General features: G+C 42.1%; 1 protein-coding gene across 8 annotated transcripts in view; it reads right to left on the bottom strand.

The window, feature by feature from the left end:
• Positions 1 to 305: 305 nt before the first annotated feature.
• Positions 306 to 23,460, bottom strand: part of mypn (myopalladin) — a 50,478-nt gene continuing 27,323 nt past the window's right edge. For 4 of the 8 annotated variants that reach the window (XM_021607077.2, XM_036981823.1, XM_036981828.1 and 1 more), the window contains exons 8-22: positions 21,564 to 21,705; positions 21,242 to 21,265; positions 20,176 to 20,292; positions 14,323 to 15,064; positions 9,921 to 11,183; positions 9,518 to 9,665; positions 8,706 to 8,786; positions 6,083 to 6,304; positions 5,608 to 5,757; positions 5,446 to 5,528; positions 4,724 to 4,853; positions 4,340 to 4,547; positions 3,921 to 4,086; positions 3,534 to 3,667; positions 306 to 1,500 (exon numbers count right to left, since the gene is read on the bottom strand). In XM_021607077.2, coding sequence (XP_021462752.2) covers positions 1,322 to 1,500; positions 3,534 to 3,667; positions 3,921 to 4,086; positions 4,340 to 4,547; positions 4,724 to 4,853; positions 5,446 to 5,528; positions 5,608 to 5,757; positions 6,083 to 6,304; positions 8,706 to 8,786; positions 9,518 to 9,665; positions 9,921 to 11,183; positions 14,323 to 15,064; positions 20,176 to 20,292; positions 21,242 to 21,265; positions 21,564 to 21,705 — 3,789 coding nt within the window. In that variant the 3' untranslated portion in view covers positions 306 to 1,321. Of the gene's footprint in view, positions 1,501 to 3,533; positions 3,668 to 3,920; positions 4,087 to 4,339; positions 4,548 to 4,723; positions 4,854 to 5,445; positions 5,529 to 5,607; positions 5,758 to 6,082; positions 6,305 to 8,705; positions 8,787 to 9,517; positions 9,666 to 9,920; positions 11,184 to 12,316; positions 12,399 to 14,322; positions 15,065 to 20,175; positions 20,293 to 21,241; positions 21,266 to 21,563; positions 21,706 to 23,460 lie in introns of those variants that run through there. The other 4 variants (XM_036981830.1, XM_036981826.1, XM_036981835.1 and 1 more) reach the window with 4 other exon arrangements.

The raw sequence follows: 23,460 nt of genomic DNA, 5'->3' as shown, positions 1-23,460 counted from the left end.
TATTGCCCAGCGACAGCCCCGAAACCTGAAGGATCTGGAGAAGGTCTGTATGGAGGAGTGGACCAAAATCCCTGCTCCAGTGTGTGCAAACCTGGTCAAGAACTACAGGAAACGTATGATCTCTGTAATTGCAAACAAAGGTTTCTGTACCAGATATTAAGTTCTGCTTTTCTGATGTATCAAATACTTATGTCATGCAATAAAATGCAAATGGATTACTTAAAAATCATACAATGTGATTTTCTGGATTTTTGTTTTAGATTCCGGCTCTCACAGTTGAAGTGTACATATGATTAAAAATTACAGACCTCTACATGCTTTGTAAGTAGGAAAACCTGCAAAATCGGCAGTGTATCAAATACTTGTTCTCCCCACTGTATACACACTGAGTGTACAAAACATTAAGAACACCTTCCTAATATTGAGTTTAATTTGTCAGTTTGGCTTTCCTTTAGTGTATTTCTTTGATTTACATTTAATGCACATATATTTTATATAAACATTAAAAATAAACTATCTTTATTTGACACAAATATATACGTTTGAAATAAAAACAAACCATACAACAACCACGTCCAAACGAAATAGTCAATTTGCTAAAGATAAAGAACAGGTTGAAGTGTATGATGATGAAAGTATGTCATGATCATCAACATTCAACAACCTTCTCAATATCAAACTAACTAATCAAAAAGTAGAAATGAACCATAAACAAATCAGACCTATCAAAAGATGATAGTGAACTAAAACTTGGCAAGTTTGTCTGTTTTGTGTGAATAAGACGCTTCAAATGATACAATAGGAACGGCAGAAAAACAAACAGAGCATTAGGTTGCCAGTTGTAAATCTAACCGTTTATGTCATTGTAATTTCTATGTATCACATCAAATGTATCACACAAACCAGATGACACAAACTGCTAAGATTATAGTCCTGCTCTTCCATCCCACTGGCCACCACAGATTAGATGAACTAGTAGATTAGTCATTAGGAGGTGTTAGAGCAGACTCAACTCTGGGACCCAGTTTCCCAGACACAGATTATGCCTAGTCTTGAACTAAAAGCACTTTCAATGGAGATTCTCTTTTGGGCATGCTTTTTAGTCCAGGATTTGGCTGAATCTGTGTCTGGGAAACCAGCCCTATGAGACTCCAGAGAAGAGAAGTTTGTAGACTCAAAGGGCCAGTTGTGATTAAAGTGGTGGTGGAGTAGGTTGACAAAATTCTCAAACTTTCCTAAACTTTTGGAATTTCGGAAAAACCTGTGCATTATGGGAAATTTTACAGACTTTTACAACCCTCTGGTGAAGTGTGTCTGCTCCTCACAGCTCCTCACTCTCCAGCTGTGCCTCCACAGGGGAGCTGGAGAACAGGATGGGGCTATTGTCCGTCGTGGGGAAGGCAGATTTGATGTCCAGGCCTTGGCCGGTCAGCACTGCATAGCGACTGCCCTGCCGCGGAGCCTTTTTCATAGGCAGAGGGACCTGCTTATGCCACTGGGCTGCAGACAACAGAGACACAGTGGCTTCAGAAAGTATTCATACCCCTTGATGTATTCAAAATGTTGTTGTGTTACAGCCTGAATTCAAAATGGATTACATTTTTTTTTATCTCACCACAATACCCCATACTGACAAAGTGAAAACATGTTTTTTGAAAATGTTGCACATTTTACTGAAAGTGAAATACAGAAGTATCTCATTTGTATGTATTCACACCCCTGAGTAAATACATATTATAATCACCTTTGGCAGCAATTACAGCTGTGAGTCTTTCTGGTTAAGTCTAAGAGCTTTGCACACCTGGATTGTACAATATTTGCACGTTATTATTTTTTTAATTCTTCGTTGTTGATCATTGCTAGACAGCCATTTTCAAGTCTTGCCATCGATTTTCAAGCCGATTTAAGTCAAAACTGTAAGTAGGCCACTCAGGAACATTCAATGTCCCTTTGGTAAGCAACTCCATTGTATATTTGGCCTTGTGTTTTAGGTTATTGTCCTGCTGAAAGGTGAATTTGTCTCCCAGTGTCTGTTGGAAATCAGACTGAACCAGGTTTTCCTCTAGGATTTTTCCTTTGCTTAGCTCTATTAGGTTTATTTTTATCAACAACAACAAACAATCCCTAATCCTTACCAATGACAAGCATACCCATAACAAGATGCAGCCACCACCATTCTTGAAAATATGAAGAGTGGTACTCAGTGATGTTATGTGTTGGATTTGCCACAAACATAATGCTTTGTATTCAGGATAGTGATTTTTTTTGCCAATTTTTTTACAGTTTTACTTTAACACCTTATGAAAACAGGATGCATATTTGTATTCTGTACAGGCTTCCTTCTTTTCACTCTGTTATATAGGTTAGTATTGTGGAGTAACTACAATGTTGTTGATCCATCCTCAGTTTTCTCCTATCACAGCCATTAAACTGTTTAAAAGTCACCATTGGTCTCATCCCTGAGCGCTTTCCTTCCTCTCCGGCAACTGAGTTAGGAAGGAAGCATGTATCTTTGTAGTGAGTGGGTGTATTGATACACCATCCAATGTGTAATTAATAACTTCACCATGCTCAATGTCTGCTTTTTAATTTTTTTTTACCCATCTACCAATAGATGCCCTTCTTTGCAAGGCATTGGAAAACCTCCCTGGTCTTTGTGGTTGAATATGTGTTTTAAATGTACTACTTGACTGAGGGACCTGAGGTAGTCATTAAAAAATCATGTTAATGGGGCCTCCCGGGTGGTGCAGTGGCCAGCTGCAGCGCCAGCTGTGCCACCAGAGACCCTGGGTTCGCGCCCAGGCTCTGTCGTGGCCGCGACCGGGTTAGGGATATCCTTGTCTCATCGCGCACCGGCTTCCGGCTGGCTTCCGGGTTGGATGCGCGCTGTGTTAAGAAACAGTGCGGCTTGGTTGGGTTGTGTATCGGAGGACGCGTGACTTTCAACCTTCGTCTCTCCCGAGCCCGTACGGGAGTTGTAGCGATGAGACAAGATAGTAGCTACTAAACAATTGGATACCACGAAATTGGGGAGAAAAACGGGTAAAAATTTGAAAAAACAAAAAAATATTTTAAAAAATATACAAAATAATGTTAATTAAACACTATTATTGTCTATGCAATTATGTGACTTTTTAAGCACATTTCTACTCCTGAACATTAGGCCTGCCATAACAAAGGGGTTGAATATTTAATGCCTCAAGACATTTTAACTTTATCATTTTGTGTTAATTTGTATAAGAAATTCTAAAACCATAATTCCATTTTGACATTATGGGTTATTGTGTGAAGGCCAGTGACACAAAATCTCAATTTAATCAATTTTAAACTCCGGCTGTAACACAACAAAATGTGGGAAAAGTCGTGGGGCGTGAATACTTTCTGAAGGCACTGTAGCGTTGGGTATAATTGTGCATTCATTTGATATCTTGATATACTTTAAGCACAATCATTAGCAACTATTAACTAATTAAAAACTATTACAATAAACACTGGTGGGTAAAAGAAAGCTGTTGAAATTGAATTGAACTTACCATAGATGTCTAGCCTGGCTGTGCATGAAACAATTCCAGCCTCATTCTTTGCTGATACGGTGTACCAGCCAGCATCCTCTTTCCTGGTAGGCTGAATCAGGAGGCAAACATATCCAGTGGCATCCTGGTGTATGCTAGAATCAAAATTCATCTCTTCAATTAAATTATCATAATAAATGTATATATTCACTGTGGTTTAAAAAATAATAATAATAATACTTTTTTGGTGAATAACAGGCATCAATATTCTAATCTCAAAAAGTCTAAGCTAATTTGGCATGGTTTTGTTTTACCTCTTGTCTTCATGAGTTTTAATATAAGTGCACCCACAGGATGGGCAGTCACCTCTCTGGTTGGAAGGGGAGAGGTTAGTTAGGGAACACTAACCTGACTCTGGCCTTGGTGTGAGGAATGGTGTCGTTGTCTTTCTTCCAATAGATAACAGGTGGAGGCATGCCCAGAACCCTGCACTCCAGTCGGACGGGGGTGCCCTCTGCGATGCCTGTGTTCTGGAGCTTCTCCACAAACTGGGGGGCCTGCTTCATCTCTTTTTCTGAAAGGGCAAAGAATAGTTATTCTCTGTCATGTACAATTACTAATTACTACTACTTATTAATTGTAATGGCACACATCACTACAACAACCAATTCATGGTTTTGACTTTGTACTTATTCAAAAGCTCTCACTGATTACCTAGTCATCATAAATGCGTATAAATCTTTAATAATCATGAAATACTCATTTGTTATCAAGAGGTACACTATTTGGGTTTCATGAAAATGCTTCATTGCTTCGAGAACTCTTACCCACAACTCTTAACTCCAGACCGAAGGAGCTCTGTCCTGCTTTGTTGCTGGCGATGCAGGTGTATGTCCCAGCGTCGTCCTGTTTTAGAGGGTCTATGACAAGGGAATGGATGCCGTTCTCCCTCACCAGCATCCGGTGGTAGACGTCTGGGTAGATGGGCCTCCCGTTGATCAGCCACATCAGCTCTGGGTTTGGTAGACCACTCACCTGGAAAACAGAGAAACACACAACACTTCTTGTGAGATGTGTGCAGTCCTATCTATCTGCAAAGGCTATCCTAACTGGTTTATAGCAATAATATTTTTTAATAGTCATTCTAAAATGTATTAAATGCCCATTGCTTATTTACAAGTCCATGGTTATTTCATCCAGAGAGGACATACCTTGCAGTCTAATCTACAGACTCTGCCCTCGTGAGCCACCATGTCCCCTGGTGCCTGAAGGAAGTGAGGTCGGAAGAAGCGCTCCTGGGTTGGTTCACCCTCTTCTACTTCCTGTATGCGGGCCCGCACCCTGTAGGGATGTGCTGAACATGTTACAGTACATGTATATTCACCCTGGTGTTGCTGAGATATCTTGTCATCTGCAATCGCTAATCGCTCTCGCTAATTTTATTATGATTTTAAATGTTTTACTTAATTAGGCAAGTCAGTTAAGGACAAACTCTTATTTACAATGACGGCCCACCCCGGCCCAAACCCTAACGATGCTAGACCAATTGTGTGCCGCCCTATGGGACTCCCAATCAAGGCCAGTTGTGATACAGCCTAAAATCGAAACAGGGTCTGTAGTGACGCCTCTAGCACTGAGATGCAGTGCCTTAGACCGCGGCGCCAATCGGGAGCCCATACAACGATGCATGAGATTCATGTTGCCCTCATAGAGATAAAACAATGTATTTTTCTCTGATGGGTTTAACGGTATATTGGTTTATGGTTGCTATGAGTGTTGTTCAACAGTAGTCTGGGCAATATGTACATCTGGGATCTTACTGTAAGTAGCCTCCACAAAACATTAAGAGCTGCAATCATGCTGGCTCTCCAACCTGAAGAGGGTTCTTCTTACCTCTGCAGATCCCAATGCACACTCAGTCAGTCCTGCTCACCTCTGAGAGTGAATCATAGGTGTCATTCGGTTTCGGAGAGGACCCGTTTGGATGATCAAATGACCAGAGCAGCTGATTCGTCCCTGGTGAGCATTCATTCATTAATCAACAAATCCGATTTAGTGAAAGGGTAAGAAAGGTGATTACAGGTGGTTCGGTTACCTGGGGGTTAGCTGCCATGACAGTGTAGTTGCCATCATCGTCGTTATTGGTGACTTCTATGTGTAGGACACAAGTTCCGTCCCCCTCTCGTATCTTCTTATAATGATCATTTTTCCTCAAGATCTGCTTGCCATCCTTGAACCAGTAAACCTGAAATGGTGTTGAAGCGAGAGGGAGATTTCTAACAAACGTTGAGTATATGTCCAGATCCCGGGCGACCCCCAAATATGATCCAACATTTTTTATTTGCCTGGCGTTGGCAAATAAAACATTGACCGTCTGTGTGGTCCTGTGTGGCTCAGTTGGTAAGAGTGCTGATAGCGCAACACTAAGGTTGTGGGTTCAATTTCTGATGGGATCACATACTAAGAACCTTTGTACTCCCTGTACTGTAAGTTACTTTGGATGAAAACCTCTGCTAAAAAAAACAGTGTGGGTGAAAACATATCTAGAGACCATAGGCGTGCTGTCTCACCTTCGGTACGGGGATCCCCACCACTTTACAGGAGAACGTCATAGGGACACCCTCCATAGCCCTGAAGTTCCTCAGCTTCCTGTCGAATATGGGCGCGACGCACTTCCCTGTCGGGCTCTCATCGTGTTGTACCTCGTCATCCGACTCCTCGACTGGCGTGCGCTCCAGACGGAACTCTATCTCACTCAACAGCCTCTGCTCAAAGTTGGACACTTTGTACTCCTAAAAAGACATGTCAGAAACTGTTTGGGTGAGTATTTACTTGAGTGGATTGACAGAGGAATCAGACCCAGAGCACAATATCACCACTAATCAATTGGGATATCGTGTTAAAGGCAGGGTTGAACTCAATCCAATTAGAATAATCCTAATTGAAAAGTAATGAAGAACATTAGAATTCCAGTGGAATTAAATGGAATTGACATCCAACCATGGTTAAAGGTGTACTCCTCAATCCATTTTGATTCAAAAAGTAGCATTTTGATTCAAAAGTGGCAGTTACATTTACCAGCCCTCAGTTTACAAAGACAACTGTTCTGGTCTCACTGTGGGCAGAAAAAGAGATTGAGGAGTGCAGCTTTAAACCGTAAAATGTATCATGCAGTGGCATTCCTCTTATCACTCTCCCTTGGTATTGGACTGATCCCTACTACACAAAATACAACAGAAGTTGAGGGTAAAACAGAGAACAGAGAACACATTTGGACTGAAATATCAAGCTAAGCATTCCTGGCGAAAAATATCAAACACATCATTCCAAAAATTCAAATTCCAACAGATTTCTATCTTGATACGTCAACTTTTTTATTTTTCTCCTGAGGACCTGAGGTAATGGAACTGAAAAGATTAACGGTAGTGGTAATGTTACTGGTGTTTGAAATGTTGTGAAATTACATTGTTTGGATTATTCATGCAATGGATATTAGTTAACACATACTTTACAAGTGCCTGATTAGGATGATGAATTAACTACAGTGTTTGGATATATGAGTATACATCCATACATACTACTTAAAAAACGGTTTTGAACATTCACTAACACTTTACTACACTCACAATACGTATTTTTTATCGCTTTGTAATTGTAATGGCCTTGAGTGGTTTTTAGTCGTTACGCAAGTGGAATAAGGAATAGTTCCAATTCCTCTTGTGTAATTACAAAAACCAGTTCAATTCCATTAAGCAATTACTGAGGTACTATGTACAGTGCATTCAGAAAGTATTCAGACCCCTTCCTTTTTCCACACATTGTTATGTTACAGCCTTATTCTAAAATGGATTAAATATTTTTTTCTCATCAATCTACACCTCACGATGACAAAGCACTTTTTTTTTTATTTTAGCAAATGTATTCAAAATAAATACCAGAAATACCTTATTTACATACATAATCAGACCATTTGCTATGAGACTCGAAATTGAGCTCAGGTGCGTCCTGTTTCCATTGATCATCCTTGAGATGTTTCTACAACTTGATTGGGGAAGGGGGAAGGGTACCAAAAAATCTCTGCAGCGTTTAAGGTCCCCAAGAATACAGTGGCCTTCATCATTCTTGAATGGAAGAAGTTTGGAACCACCAAGACTCTTCCTAGAGCTGGCCGCCCGGTCAAACTGAGCAATCGGGGGACAAGGGCCTAGGTCAGGGAGGTGACCAAGAACCTGATGGTCACTCTGACAGAGCTCCAAAGTTCTGCTGTGGATATGGGAGAACCTTCCAGAAGGACAACCATCTCTGCAGCACTCCACCAATCAGGCCTTTATGGTAGAGTGGCAAGACGAAAGCCATTCCTCAGTAAAAGGCACATGACAGCCCGCTTGGAGTTGGAAAATATGGTGGTGGCAGCATCGTGCTGTGGGGATGTTTTTCAGCGGGAGGGCCTGGGAGAGTAGATGAATGGAGCAAAGTACAGAGAAAGATCAGATCCTTGATGAAGTCCTGAACGCAATGGAACAGGTTCTCGGACTGGGGCGAAGGTTCACCTTCCAACAGGACAACGACCCTAAGCACACAGTAAAGACAATGCAGGAGTGGCTTCGGGACACGTCTCTGAATGCCCTTGAGTGGCACAGCCAGAGCCCGGACTTGAACCCGATCAAACATCACTGGAGACTTGAAAATAGCTGTGCAGCGACGCTCCCCACTCAACCTGACAGAGCTTGAGAGGATCTGCAAAGAAGAGTAGAAGAAACTCCCCAAATACAGGTGTGCCAAGCTTGTATCGTTATTCCCAAGAATAATCGATGCTGTAATCGCTGCCAAAGGTACTGAATAAAGGGTCTGACTACTTAGGTAAACGTGATATTTCCATTTTTGATTTTAATACATTTGCAAACATTTCTAAAAAACTATTTTTGCATTGACATTATGGAGTATTGTGTGTAGATTGATGAGGAAAAAAACCCCAATTTAATACATTTTAGAATAAGGCTGTAACGTCACAGAATTTGGAAAAGGTCAAGGGGTCAAGAATACTTTCCAAATGCACTGCAACAACATGTTAATCTAATGTTGTCACCGGTGTAAATACAGTCTTTCTGCACAGGTTTAAGAGCAACTTAATGTAATGTGTTACCAAACCTTCTGAGCAAAGAAATGTTTGGGAGGGAGAGATGTTCGCTGTACCTCGTCATAGTTAAAGACAGTGGCAGGAATGTTTGGTCCGAGGGGTCTGCTCGCTGTTTTCCCCTCATAAGTAGTCTGCTTCTATGAGAAGATAGGGATGATTGATGAACACAAACACACTAACGGACACACACGTTACCACCACTCATTTGTGATTGATATGATCTGCATGTTGTTACATGGTAGACGTACTTGATGAATGAATATGGAAAATGAAGGATTGGAAAAGGAATGATTGCTGATGCACTGCTGATCTCTCGGGTTTAGATGAATGCATTTTCTAACTGCTTCCATATCGTTTCACATTGTATCACTTTGCTCCCCTTGCGATGTAAAAGGAGAACAAAATAGAACTGGAATACGAATGTCAGAATAGCAAATGGGAAGAAAGTGAGAATGCGCCATGAAGGAATGTGTTGGGTTGAAAATAATTTGTAGAAGAATAATACTTTATTTATTTGAGATCACTCTATTCCTTTGTTGGTTCCACTCCAAGCCACATTACTACATCAATCAAGTACTCGTTCATTTAGTTTCATATTCAGTCAATCTATTTATTTTACCTTTATTTAACTAGGCAAGTCAGTTAAGATCAAATTCTTATTTTTCAATGACGGTCCTAGGAACAGTGGGTTAAACTGCCTTGTTCAGGGGCAGAACGACAGATTTTGACCCTGTCAGCTCGGGGGATTCGATCTTGCAACCTTTTGTTTACTAGTCCAAAGCTCTAACCACTAGGCTACCTGCCGCCCCATAATGGAAGGACTATGCCTTAGGGAATAACAGTACAATTGAAGGGATATATCCGATACCTGTTGTACATGACCACGCATAAAATCTTCATTGAACCTAAGCTTTTTCTCCATATCCTGGAGGAGGGTTTGTTGGCTGCTACGAATGTCAACATCTGACATGGGACGAGGGCTTGTAGGCAACTTCTTCTGCATGCCTTGAGGTGGCCTGTGGAACAAAACAAATGTATTAGCAAAAATGTATTTTACAATATGTAAAACTGTAATATGATGAATTGAAGTGTAAGGTAAGAGGTCCAAAGTTCCCAGAGTTTTCCAAAATCCCGGTTGCAGGATTCCGAGTTGAAGGATTCCACCCCTGCTTATTCTCTCCCAATTCCAGGAATCATCCAACAAGGATTTATAGAAAAACCTGGGAACGTTGGAAATGTTTCCCGGGAATTCAGGAATCATAGGGTCTTACCCATGGGCACTCCTGGGCAGGCCCATCGAGTTGGTGGCTTGTGTGGTGTGTAGAGAGGGCAGGACAGAGCTGAGGAAGGCCACATGGTTCTGGATGGGGCTGGGGGTGGAGGTGCTGGAGGTCGGGGACGCTGCCTGTGGGGGTGACTGCTGTGGCAGGGTGAACACAGAGTTGAGGTAGGCAGCAGGCAAAAGGGTGGGGGAGGTGGGGGAGGACATGAAGGAAGGGGGGCTAGTGGGTGACTTGAGGACTCTGGTGGGGAAGACTCTGGGTTGTGGAGAGAACAGGTTGGGGTTGGAGGAGTTGAGCTCGGCAGCCAGCTCGTGGAGCAACGGAACTGGGGACTCTGTAGGGGAGGGACTCCTGACTGGAGAGAGGGGAGTCTGGGCAGTGATAAACTCTTTTGGCCTAGCATAGTTGAAGCTCTGTGAAATGGGAGCCAGGTTGAGGAGGGAGGCATGAGTTGTTCTGAGAAGGGGGGAGGGGGAGGTGTTCTGCATGGTTGTAGGGGCCCTGTTGAAAGCTGCAGGGATGGAGCTGAGAGTTGCTGTGGGGGCTGTATTCAGATGAGGTATGAGAGGTGTGTTAAACTGGGGTACGTGAATAGATTTAGGCAGGGATAAGGGGGCTAAGTTCAGCTGGGAAGAATGGGTGGTGTTTTGCAGGGTCATATAGGGTGGGGATGCAGGGCTGGTATGCAGGTGGGGTGCAGGAACAGTACTCAGCAGAGGGGCAGATGGAGGGGAGCTCATACAAGATGAAGCTGTCTTCAGTTGAGGAGGGGATGGCAGGGTACCCATAATGGGTGCAGGAGGGGCTGTGTTCAGTAGTAGTGCAGAGGTAGTGTTTATTGGTGGTACAGGGCTTGTGTTTAGCAGGGGTGAAGAAGAAGAAAGAAAATAAGATTGGGTTGCGTATGGGTTCAGTAGTGGTGCAGAGGCAATGTTAAGCAGAGGTGCAGGGGCATTAGTGTTTAGCTGGGTTGCAGGGGTAGTGTTCAGTGTTGTCACAGGGGTGAAGTTGAGTAAGGGTGTTGGGGCTATGGTCAGTATGGGTGCGGGGTGGGTGGACTGCAGGGGCATGGGGGTAGATGAACGGGGTAGGCTTTGCTGGTGCTGGAGCTGGGGCTGGGGCTCAGGTTGCTTCCGGGCTGGCCAGGCAGATGCCTCCGGTTGACTCTGGGTGGCTCCGGTTGGCTCAGTGTCAGTCTGCTGCTGCTCCATAAGCACCTGGTTGTGTAGAAGCTGCAGCTGGACAGGGTCTCTGAGAAAACAGAGATGGAAGATGTTAAGAACATTAACACTTTCCATAACATAGGACCAGGTGAATCCAGGTGAAAGCTATGATCCCTTATTAATGTCACTTGTTAAATCCACTTCAATCAGTGCAGATGAAGGGGAGGAGACAGGATAAAGAAGGAGCCTTTAAGCCTTGAGACCAGTTGAGAAATGGATTGTGTATGTGGGAATGGGAAAGACAAAAGATTTAAGTGCCTTTCAACGAGGTATGGTAGTAGGTGCCAGGCGGTTTGTGTCAAGAACTGCAGCGATGCTGCATTTTTAACACTTAACCGTTTCGCATGTGTATCAAGAATGATCCACCACCCAAAGGACATCCAGCCAACTTGACACAACTGTGGCTTGACATAACTGTGGGAAGCATTGGAGTCAACATGGGCCAGCATCCCTATGGAACGCTTTCGACACCTTGTAGAGTCCATGCTCCGACGAAATTAGGTTGTTCTGAGGGCAAAAGGGGGATGCAACTCAATATTTGGAAGGTGTTCCTAATGTTTGGTATACTCAGTGTATAATAAAACTAGCCTGGTCCCAGATCGGTTTGTGCTGTCTTGCCAGCTCCTATGGTCATTGTCACGCCAAACCACAGAAGTTGCCAGGACAGTATAAACAGACCTGAGACCAGGCTATAATAAAAATCATATTTTGTTTGTTCAAAAGTCTTAATGTGTTCGTCACCAAATAACTACAAATACTCTAAACACAGTTCCCTAATGACCACAATGTGCCTTTCAGGGGCTGGTTGGGGAAATAGTCTGCCCTTTTAAGGTATAGGAGCATCCAGACTCTAAACACACTCTGCAACTGGAAATGTCAGTAATGTGCTGTATCATGATTGGTATAAGAAAAGCTTTCATTGCAACATTATCCTAGCATTTTTTACATTCGTTTCACATTCAATATCAGTCACTTTGATGACATAAAGTGAAAAGGAGACAATAACTTATCAATAACTGAATCAATAACAATTATTAACACTATGCAAAACACTTCACCTTAGAGGCAGACGTACTTTTTTCTTCCCGACAAAAAAATGACAAACACAATGCCCGTGTGCAAAGATGTCTAGCATGCACAAAAGCATAACATTGCACTTACATTAAGAAATGACCATCCACAGTTTTTTGTAGTTGTAATCTCCACATAGTTAAGCACAGATATGTATTCAGTAGACAAATGAAAACTGAGCAGGTCAGATAGGGAGCTCGAGAGGAGACCCTCCCACCTCTAATGTTAGCTGTTCTAAATACACCCCACACAACTCAAGCTGCTTGCTTTACTTCAAAACAAGCACCGTAAACGCAAAAATACATCCTGAAACCAAACACTTTTTAGAATTACTTTCAGAATAAAGCGTTTTCATCATAAAATCAACTGTCGGTACAAATTTAGGGGGGAAAAATGGTGATAAAACGAATAGTTTGTTGTCTGACTAGATATTTAACAGTTGTCACCATATCATGTGAGGCTGTCACTCTGAGTCTTGGGACTAGTCTTAAGTTAGGATTTGTCTTAAGTTAAGTGATACAAAATACATTGAAGAATACTTAAGAAATATAGCTGCGAGCAGCAATGCATGGGGTTCATCGGATGATAGAAAGGACACAAGATCAGCTGGATAACAAATCAAGCACTCTATTATTTAGGAACTATCTTCCTTTATGTGCAATCAGTGAAAGAATTACCATGTTGATTTAAATCTCAGTTGGTACACCCCACATTAGCCTTCCAAAATATTTCAATACACTCTCACAGCTGAAATACGCTGACTGCGCAAGTTGCAGGACTTCCAGTTTCTAATTTCACCGAATAATAGATCCACCTTCACTAAGTTCAGACCATATAATAGGGCAACAATAAGTGATCATACAGATATACTAATCACAATATTTCACATTGTTTGTCTGCATAATAGAAACCTGACATTAACGTGCATGAGACAAAATCCTCTTGAACAATAGTTATTGCTCTAGTATGAAATCTAGGTTAGATTAACCTTTTAATTTGAGGTGTACTGTCATTGTAGTTAGTGGTCACTACTGGTTTAAGATCCGAGGCGAGAGAAACTGTCCGCCATGTTTGGTGTTTTGGTAAGGGCTCGGAGGGACGTTACGCAACCTAGAAGCCTCAACCAATCACCCAACCGATATTAATGCCTCCAGGTATCCTACAAAAGGCAATTCTGCATGTGATAACACAGCATCTCCCCGAAACAGATGTTTTAGCCTATTAGCGTATAGTGTGACCATGTTTGAATGCATCAACATTCTTTTCTCACTCTTTAAGGACTATTGTGATGAGCTCAAAGACCACATTTTGATCGAATAAGACTTTTAGTCCATGAGAATAAGATTTTTTTACGATTACTTTAAGCATTAGTGTCAAAAAAGTGAATTGTTAATAGTTTCCTTATTTTTTAAAATATCAATGCCAAACGTAAAGCTGCAATATGTAATGTTTTGGGCAAACCAACCAAATTCACATAGAAATGTGTGTTTTAGATCTGTCATTCTCATTGACCGCAAGTCTAGGAAGTGGTAGATCTGTTCTATGTGCACTATTGCTATGCTTCCCGTTCTTAGGTTTTGTTTCTGCATCTTTTCCTTTTGGGTTTGTACACCAGCTTCAAACAGCTGAAAGTACAATATTTTTGGTTATTAGAAAGATATTTCAAATTGGTTTAGATGGTACAATGATTCTCGACACTTGTTTGGTAAACTTAAATTAGGGGAACTATTAGAATTTTAGCAACCAGGAAATGGAGCGATTTCTGCATATTGCACCTTTAAAATCATCATGACCCTAAAACGTTTCAAGTTGATAGGGCATTGTGAAGTGGATTTAGAAAGGATTGAAATGGGCATGAACAATCAGACTTTCTGATTTATCAATAACTCGGATAATGAGGTTTTAAGTGAGACTGCTTATAACAGCACCACCTATAGACAATAGGTGCTATTCTTGTCGAACAAGTTACGCATGGCCTCTATTTTCTGTGTGACGAATTAGAAAAAAAGTCACCAATCTATGCTTGAGTTACTTGACAATGTCAAGCAAAAAAATGAATCTAAGCTTTGCTGTGAACCTCTAATTAGAATACTCACAGTTTGGGCTTGGCCAGGACTGGAGGTGGTTCCTTATTGGCCAACTGTGACATATCGTCATATGAATGGCTATCGGATGTTTCACTCTCGTTGTCTGTTTCATTCTCAGGCAGTTTAAAGTGCACACGGAGGCCTACCCTGGAGCTGGACCTGGGCCCGTTGTGGCTCACCAGAACCCCAGGCTTGAGGCAAGAGGAGGTGGGGGGATCAGGGAGGTTTACAGGGGGAGGGGGCTCAGGTTTATGGAAAGGAGTCCCTTCCACCTTAGGACTCAGACCAACGGCAGGGTCTGATAACACTGAGAAGGCTCTGGAGTCTTCATGGTCAGTCTTGGGCTCAGGAAGTTCCCTGCTGGAGCTAGTAGACAGATCTGAGTGAGGGGTGCTCAGGTAGAGTGGATCCAGACAAGATGTGCTGGAGCTACGGGTGCCTATCCTGGGGCTGCTGCCCAGGATTAGTGGGTCCAGACTGGGCATGCTGATGCTGACAGGGTCCTGGCGCAGCATGCTGGAGCTCAGAGGATCTAGACGGAGGGTACTGGTGCTCAGAGGGTCCAGTCGTAACGTGCTGGAACTGAGCGGATCCAGGCGGATGGTGTTGGAGTGAGGCTTGATGCTGTTGGTCACAGGAACCTCAGCTTGAGGCTTTAGACTGGGAGGAGTGAGATCTAATGAAGAGGGCTCTGGGACTTGTGTGGACTTGTGTGGAGTTTTCACGTGGTTGTTGTTGGTGTTATCATTGCCTAATGAGGTACAGAGAGAAGGATAAGTACAGTACCTAGTGAAAGTCTACACACCCCTTGCACAGTTTTCCCATTTTGCTGCCTTGAAATGAACTCCTACTGATCTACATAACCTACTCCACATTTTCAAAGTGAACAAAAAATTCTAGAACATTAAAAAATATATATATATATATATATTTAAATGACGATTTCTTGATTATGTATGTCTTCACTACCCAGAGTTAATACTTGGTGGAATCATCTTTGGCAGCAATTACACCTGTGAATTATTTTGAGTAAGATTCTACCAAATCTTAGGGCAACATTTATCCATTGTTTTTGTCAAAATTGCTGAAGCTCAGTAAATTTAGTTGGGAATCATTTTGATGGACAGCAATATTGAAACCTTGTCTCTGATTTTCAAGCAGATTTAAGTCAGGACCCAGGACTGAGACTAGACCACTCAGGAACACTTTAACACATATTTAAAAAGCCATTCTGGCGTATCTTAGACATTGTAATTGTCCAGCTGAAAAATAAAACTATTTTCCAGGGTTAGGTTAGGTTTTCAGAAGACTGAGGCAGGTCTTCCTCTTACTTTTTAACTGGGCTTTGCTCCTTTCTATTTATTTTGATCCTGACAAACTCCCCAGTCCCTGCCAGTGACAAGCACACCCATAATATGATGCTGCCACCACAAAACTTTAAAGTACTGAGGGTTTCACTCTGTAATGTGTTGTATTGGATTTGACCCAAACCTGAAGTTTTTCATTTAGGCCAAAAACTTCATTTCTTTCCCATGTTGTCTTGCACTATTACTGAATGGCCTTGTTGCAAACAGAATTGATAATTTGGAGTGGATTTTTATAAAAAAGGTTGTCTTCTTTTCACTTTTTCATACAGGTATGTGGAGTGAATGCACTGTTGTTGATCCTTGCACAGTTTTCTCTCAGCTCAGCCAATTATGTGGCTGTTTTAAAATAATCCTAAACCTGATAGTGATGTCCCTGAGCTGTTTCCATTTTCCAGTTTCCATGGCCAGACCTTTGCAGTGTCTGGGTGATATGATACACCATCCACAGACGAATTACCATACTTGACTACACTCAAAGGGATATTCAGTGTCTTCAAATGATTTCTTAACCTCCCCTGATCTATGCCATGTCTAAAACTGTATCCCAGACATGCTTTTAAAGCTCATTGGTGGCTCTGAGGTTGAATCATTGTTTGACATTCAGAATCCAATTGAAGGACCTTACGGAGACAGGGGAATTTGTTCTCAAATCATTCAAACCAAGTGCTGAGCAATTAGTGATTTTTGAGGTCAGTTCAGTTTCGGTTCTAATATAAAAAAAATAATTGAATGCTGTAACATAGAATAAAACAATTAATAAATGTTTGGTGACGGTAGTCACTGCCTATTACTGCTTTTCAATTATTGACAATCATTTAACCGATCTAACCGATCGCTGCAGCTGTACATAGTCTATTGGTAAATAGCCCACCCAATTTTTACCTACCTCATCCCCATACTGTTTATATTTATTTACTTTTCTGCTCTTTTGCACACCAGTATCTCTACCTGTACATGACCATCTGATCATTAATCACTCCAGTGTTAATCTGCAAAATTGTAATTATTCGCATACCTCCTCATGCCTTTTGCACACAATGTATATAGACTCTCTTTTTTTTCTACTGTGTTATTGACTTGTTTATTGTTTACTCCATGTGTAACTCTGTGTTGTCTGTTCACACTGCTATGCTTTATCTTGGCCAGGTCGCAGTTGTAAATGAGAACTTGTTCTCAACTAGCCTACCTGGTTAAATAAAGGTAAAATAAAATAAAAAATATATTCACATTACTTTACTTGAATAAAATATTTCAGTTGTTGTGTACATTGCATTTGTTTTATTTTATTTTATAATTACATTTCAAGTCATCATCTCATTTCTTTAGAGCTGCTACCTATTCTGTCTGACAATATCACCAGTTTAGTAGTTCATGAAAGTAAACCATACTTTTATGACCGCTGAATACCAACTATCAATCAATTAGATCATGTATTTTCAGGTAGAGATACCTCGCGAAGCAACTGCTCTCTATCCCACTCAATCTTGCATTCTTCTGTCTCTTCTCTCTTTGTCTGCCCCACATTAACCTACTGTAGCAGGCGTAAAAGAAACACACCGAACCGGACAAGTAGGCCCGCAATGGAATATGGTCATTGTAGTTCATTACCGCGTTTTCTGCAGTAAACTATGTATAATATTGGCCTATTGTAAACTACAATTCCCTACTACATCGCACAGTTCGGTTTGATCATGTACAAAGCTCTCCCTCGCCCTCCATTTGGTAAATCTGATCACAATTCTATCCTCCTGATTCCTGCTTACAAGCAAAAAGTAAAGAAGGAAGCACCAGTGACTCGGTCTATAAAAAAGTGGTCAGATGAAGCAGGACTGTTTTGCTATCACAGACTGGAACATGTTCCGGGATTCTTCCGATTGCATTAAGGAGTACACCACATCAGTCAATGGCTTTATCAATAAGTGCATTGAGGACATTGTCCCCACAGTGACTGTACGTACATACCCCAACCAGAAGCCATGGATTACAGGCAACATCCGCACTGAGCTAAAGGATAGAGCTGCCGCTTTCAAGGTGCAGGACTCTAACCCGGAAAGAAATCTTGCTATGCCCTCCGATGAACATTCAAACAGACATTGCGCCAATACAGGGCTAAGATTGAATCATACTACCCCGGCTCCGATGCTCGTCTTATGTGGTAGGGCTTGAAAACTATTACAGTCTACAAAGGGAAGCACAGCCACGAGCTGCCCAGTGACACAAGCCTACCAGACGAGCTAAATCACTTATATGCTCGCTTCGAGGCAAGCAACACTGAGGCATGCATGAGAGCATCAGCTGTTCCGGACAACTGTGTGATCACTCTCTCTGTAGCCAAGGTGATTAAGACCTTTAAACAGGTCAACATTCACAAGGCCGAGGGGTCAGACGGATTACCAGGATGTGTGCTCCGGGCATGTGCTGACCAACTGGTAGGTGTCTTCACTGACATTTTCAACATGTCCCTGATTGAGTCTGTAATTCCAACATGTTTCAACCAGACCGCCATAGTCCCTGTGCCCAAGAACACTCAGGCAACCTGCCTAAATACCTACAGACCCGTGGTAGTCAGGTCCGTAGCCATGAAGTGCTTTGAAAGGCTGGTAATGGCTCACATCAACACCATTATCCCAGAAACCCTAGATCCACTCCAATTGGCATACCGCCCAACAGATCCACAGATGATGCAATCTCGATTGCACTCTACACTGCCCTTTCCCACCTGGACAAAAGGAAAACCTACATGAGAATGCTGTTCATTGACTACAGCTCAGCGTTCAACACCATAATACCCTGAAAGCACATCAGTAAGCTAAGGATCCTGAGACTAACACCTCCCTCTGTAACTGGATCCTGGACTTCCTGATGGGCCGCCCCCAGGTGGTGAGGGTTGGTAACAACACATCTGCCACGCTGATCCTCAACACTGGAGCCCCTCGGGGTGCGTGCTCAGTCCCCTCCTGTACTCCCTGTTCACCCACAACTGCGTGGCCGGGCACGACTCCAACACCATCATTAAGTTTGCAGACCACAAAATAGTGGTTTGCCTGATCACCGACAACGACGAGACAGCCTATAGGGATGAGGTCAGAGTCTTGGCCGGGTGGTGTCAGAATAACAACCTATCCCGCAACATAACCAAGACTAAGGAGATGATTGTGGACCACAGGAAAAGGAGGAACGAGCACGACCCCATTCTCATCGTTGAGGCTGTAGTGGAGCAGGTTGAGAGCTTCAAGTTACTTGGTGTCCACATCACCAACAAACTAGAATGGTCCAAACACACCAAGACAGTCTTGAAGAGCGCACGACAAAGCCTATTCCCCCTCAGGAAACTAAAAAGATTTGGCATGGGTCCTCAGATCCTCAAAAGGTTCTACAGCTGCTACATTGCCTGGTACGGCAACTGCTCGGCCTCCGACCGCAAGGCACTACAGAGGGTAGTGCGTACGGCCCAGTACATCACTGGGGCTAAGCTGCCTGTCATCCAGGACCTCTACACCAGGCGGTGTCAGAGGAAGGCCCTGAAAATTGTCAAAGACCCCAGCCACCCCAGTCAAAGACTGTTCTCTCTACTACTGCATGGCAAGCAGTACCGGAGAGCCAAGTCTAGGACAAAAAGGCTTCTCAACAGTTTTTACCCCCAAGCCATAAGACTCCTGAACAGGTAACCAAATGGCTACCTGGACTATTTGCATTGGGTCCCCCCCAACCCATATTTTACACTGCTGCTACCCTCTGTTTATCATATATGCATAGTCACTTTAACCATACCTACATGTATTTACGACCTCAATTAGCCCGACTAACCGGTGCCTGTATATAGCCTCGCTATTGTTATTTTTCACTGTATTTTTACTGTTGTTTTTTTATTTCTTTACCTATCTATTGTTCACCTAATACCCATTTTTTATTTAAAAATTGCACTGTTGGTTAGGGCCTGTAAGTAAGCATTTCACTGTAATACCTGTTGTATTCGGCGAACGTGGCAAATAAACTTTGATTTGATCTGATTTATCTCTAGAGAAACTGCTCAATGTGTGCAGTGAGCTCACAGAAGAAAACCTGAACAAAATGGAAGTCAATTCATTGAACCAACATCGGTCAAAATAACCAACATTCCGGTTAATGCTCAAGCACTATTAAAACCACAACTATGTCAAACTGATGGATTGTTGTGGGATTTTGTATGAAAATATTTGCTCCTTAACTTATTTAGATGTGCCAAGGCAAGTGGTGTGAAGACCTTCAAAAACAATACTTTTTTTCTATACTTTTTCATTCACTTGAAAAATGTGAAGTAGGTTGTGTTGATCTGTGAACATTTTATTCATAGGAAATCAATGGGAAAATGTATGGGAAAATGTCATCCCTTTTTAGATGCAAACTGTTCAAGGGTGATTCGATTTTCACTAGAAACTGTAAACATAGTCTCCAAATACAATCTTACTCATAGAACTGTCAAGTCTAAACCTGGTTTGCAAGCCAGTAACGTTACCTTTCACCCTTAGTGCAGCAATACTGGATACAGTTCCATATTTGTTGCTTGCAGTGCAAGTGAATGTTCCAGAATCTTCAGGGAAGACCTCAGCAATAACCAAAGTGCATATTTCCTCTAAAGGGAATACAAACATGAAGGAGATGAGGGGAGCACCAGCTGAATGTCACTGTTGAAGTTCAGGCAACATGACTCATAGATTAAAGGGCAGAGAAGTTACTAGAACAGCATTGCAGCTGTACTATGTAGCTAACCTGTCCTTACGTATACAGTATGCACAGTGAAAAAGAAACAGGCAGCAAGCCTCTACATTGTAAAATATGTCTGAATTTCTATTTATAGCTATTACTCAATATGCTGTCTAAGTCACAGAGAACTAACATTCATTCATATAATGCATATGCTGCACAGGAGGCTGCTGAGGGGAGGAAGACTCATAATAATGGCTGGAATGGAGTCAATGGAATGGAATCAAACACTGGAAACCATGTGTTTGATGTGTTGGATACCATTCCATTTATTCCGTTCCAGCCATTACTATGAGCCCATACTCCCCAATTAAGTTTCCAGCAGCTGCCTGTGATATGCTGTGAGTGAGCAGTTTTTCCAATGGCACAGCAGCTACATGTTTCCAATCCCGAGTGCTTCCCTGTGTTTCAGACACTCTGAAAGGCTCTGTGACCATGTTAGTTCAACAGACACAGGTTGTAAGCTTCCTTATAAGGTTGAGTTTTAGGAGGCGAAGCAAACTGGCTGTTACTCAGAGGAGTTACAGTAGCTACAGCCCCAGCCAGATACTGTAAACATCTTGGAAGAGAAATGGTGTACACTGTTTCATGGAAAATGTCACTTGGGCTACAGTAGGATGTTGACTTTCTGAGGGAAGCACCAGTCGTGTTTTCAAAATATAGTACTGTATCTAATGCTGGTATATTGCGAATACAATTTACTATTCAGTAACACACCACACCAAATACTTTGATACATGCAGAAATATGCTCCATCTTAAGATTGTACAATTATATTAATTGTACCATGACAGTCTCTCCTTTGCATAATTACGTACCTGATTCAGCCATGGATCGAGGCTCTAAAAAAATAAGAAAATGCTAATATATATATAATTGTTTAAAATCATAGAGCTACTCATATTGCCTTCTAAAATACTTACACTCTGCTTTTTTTTTTTAGATTCTTTAAAAGTTTATTTGAGATACTTTCACAGTTTTCAGAATGCTTACGTTGAATCATTTCAAAGATGGCTCCATATCAGTGGAAATATACTATTGAACTAATACAAGACAATTGTTGTACATCACAGAAAATATCATAAGATGAATTATCCATTATTCTGAAACATAGTAAAGGAGTAAAGGAGTTGGACTTACTCTTCTGCAGGATCCTGAAGTCAGGGGAATCCTCTATGATGGTTCCTTCTCTGTACCAGTCCACCTTGGGGGAGGGCACCCCTTTAACACGACACTCTAGCACCACCAGCTGGCTCTCCGACGCCAAAAGGTCCTGCAGACTCTGACGGGCCAAGTAGAGTGGGCATCCATCCAGTTCATCATCACACACACAAAACGTACAATTTCTTAAGTACATAACCTTTAAAATATACTACAGCGCCTTCAGAAAAATATTCACACCCCTTTGACGTTTTCCACATTTTTGTTGTGTTACAGCCTGAATTTAAAAAGGATTCAATTGAGATTTTTGGTCACTGGCCTAATACACAATACCCCATAATGTTAAAGTAGAATTATATTTTTAATTTTTTTGTTTTACAAATTAATAAAAATTGAAAAGCTGAAATTTATCGAATCAATAAGTATTCAACTCCTTCGTTATGGCAACCCTAAATACATTCAGGAGGAAAAATTTGCTTAACAAGTCAGATAAGAAGTTGCATGGATTCACTCTGTGTGCAATACTTTTTGAAAGACTACCTAGCTATGTTCTGTTCTCAACAAGGCACTAAAGTAATACTTCAAAAAATTTAGGAAACCATTCACTTTTTGTCCTGAATACAAAGTGTTATGTTTGCGGCAAATCCAATACAACACATTACTGAATACCACTCTCTATATTTTGAAGCATAGTGATGGCTGCATCACGTTATTGTAATCGTTAAGGACTCTGGAGTTTTTCAGGATAAAAAAGAAGCGTAATGGAGTTAAGCACAGGGAAAATCCTAGAGGAAAACCTGGTTCAGTTTGCTTTCCACCAGACTCTCGGAGATTAATTCACCTTTCAGCAGGACGATAACCTAAAACACAAGGCCAAATCTACATTTGAGTTGCTTACCAAGAAGACAGTGACTGTTCCTGAGGGGTCGACTTAAATCTATGGCAAGACCTGAAAATGGTTGTCTGGCAATGATCAACAACCAATTTGGCAAAGCTTGAAGAGCTTTTTTTCTGTGGCCGACGTGAATAAGTAATTGAAGCATGTTACAAGGCTGCCAGCCCAGACGGCATCCCTGGCCGTGTCCTCAGAGCATGCGCAGACCAGCTGGCTGGAGTGTTTACGGACATATTCAATCTCTCCCTATTCCAGTCTGCTGTCCCCACTTGCTTCAAGATGTCCACCATTGTTCCTGTACCAAAGAAAGCAAAGGTAACTGAACTAAATGACTATCGCCTCGTAGCACTCACTTCTGTCCTCCATGAAGTGCTTTGAGAGGCTAGTTCAGGATCATATCACCTCTACCTTACCTGGCACCCTAGACCCACTTCAATTTGCTTACCGCCCCAATAGATCCACAGACGATGCAATCGCCATCGCATTGCACACTGCCCTATCCCATGTGGACAAGAGGAATACCTATGTAGAATGCTGTTCACTGACTATAGCTCAGCATTCAACACCATATTACCCTCCAAGCTCATCATTAAGCTTGAGGACCTGGGTCTTGATCCCGTCCTGTCCAACACCTCCACTTCGCTGATCCTCAACACAGAGGCCCCACAAGGGTGCATGCTCAGCCCCCTCTTGTACTTCCTGTTCACCCATGACTGCGTGGCCACGTCTCCAACTAAATCATCATGTTTGCAGATGACACAACAGTAGTAGGCCTAATTACCAACAATGACGAGACAGTCTACAGGGAGAAGGTGAGGGCTCTGGGAGTGTGGTGCCAGGAAAATAACCTCTCACTCAACGTCAACAAAACAAAGGAGCTGATTGTGGACTTCGGGAAACAGCAGAGGGAGCACTCCCATATCCACATCAACGGGACAAAAGTGGTGAAGGTGGAAAGCTTCAAGTTCCTCGCCGTACACA

Source organism: Oncorhynchus mykiss, chromosome 1 (genome assembly GCF_013265735.2).
Source record: "Oncorhynchus mykiss isolate Arlee chromosome 1, USDA_OmykA_1.1, whole genome shotgun sequence".
Classification (NCBI taxonomy): domain Eukaryota; kingdom Metazoa; phylum Chordata; class Actinopteri; order Salmoniformes; family Salmonidae; genus Oncorhynchus; species Oncorhynchus mykiss.
Note: the sequence above shows the minus strand (reverse complement) of the source record. Positions and strands in the feature narration are given on the sequence as shown.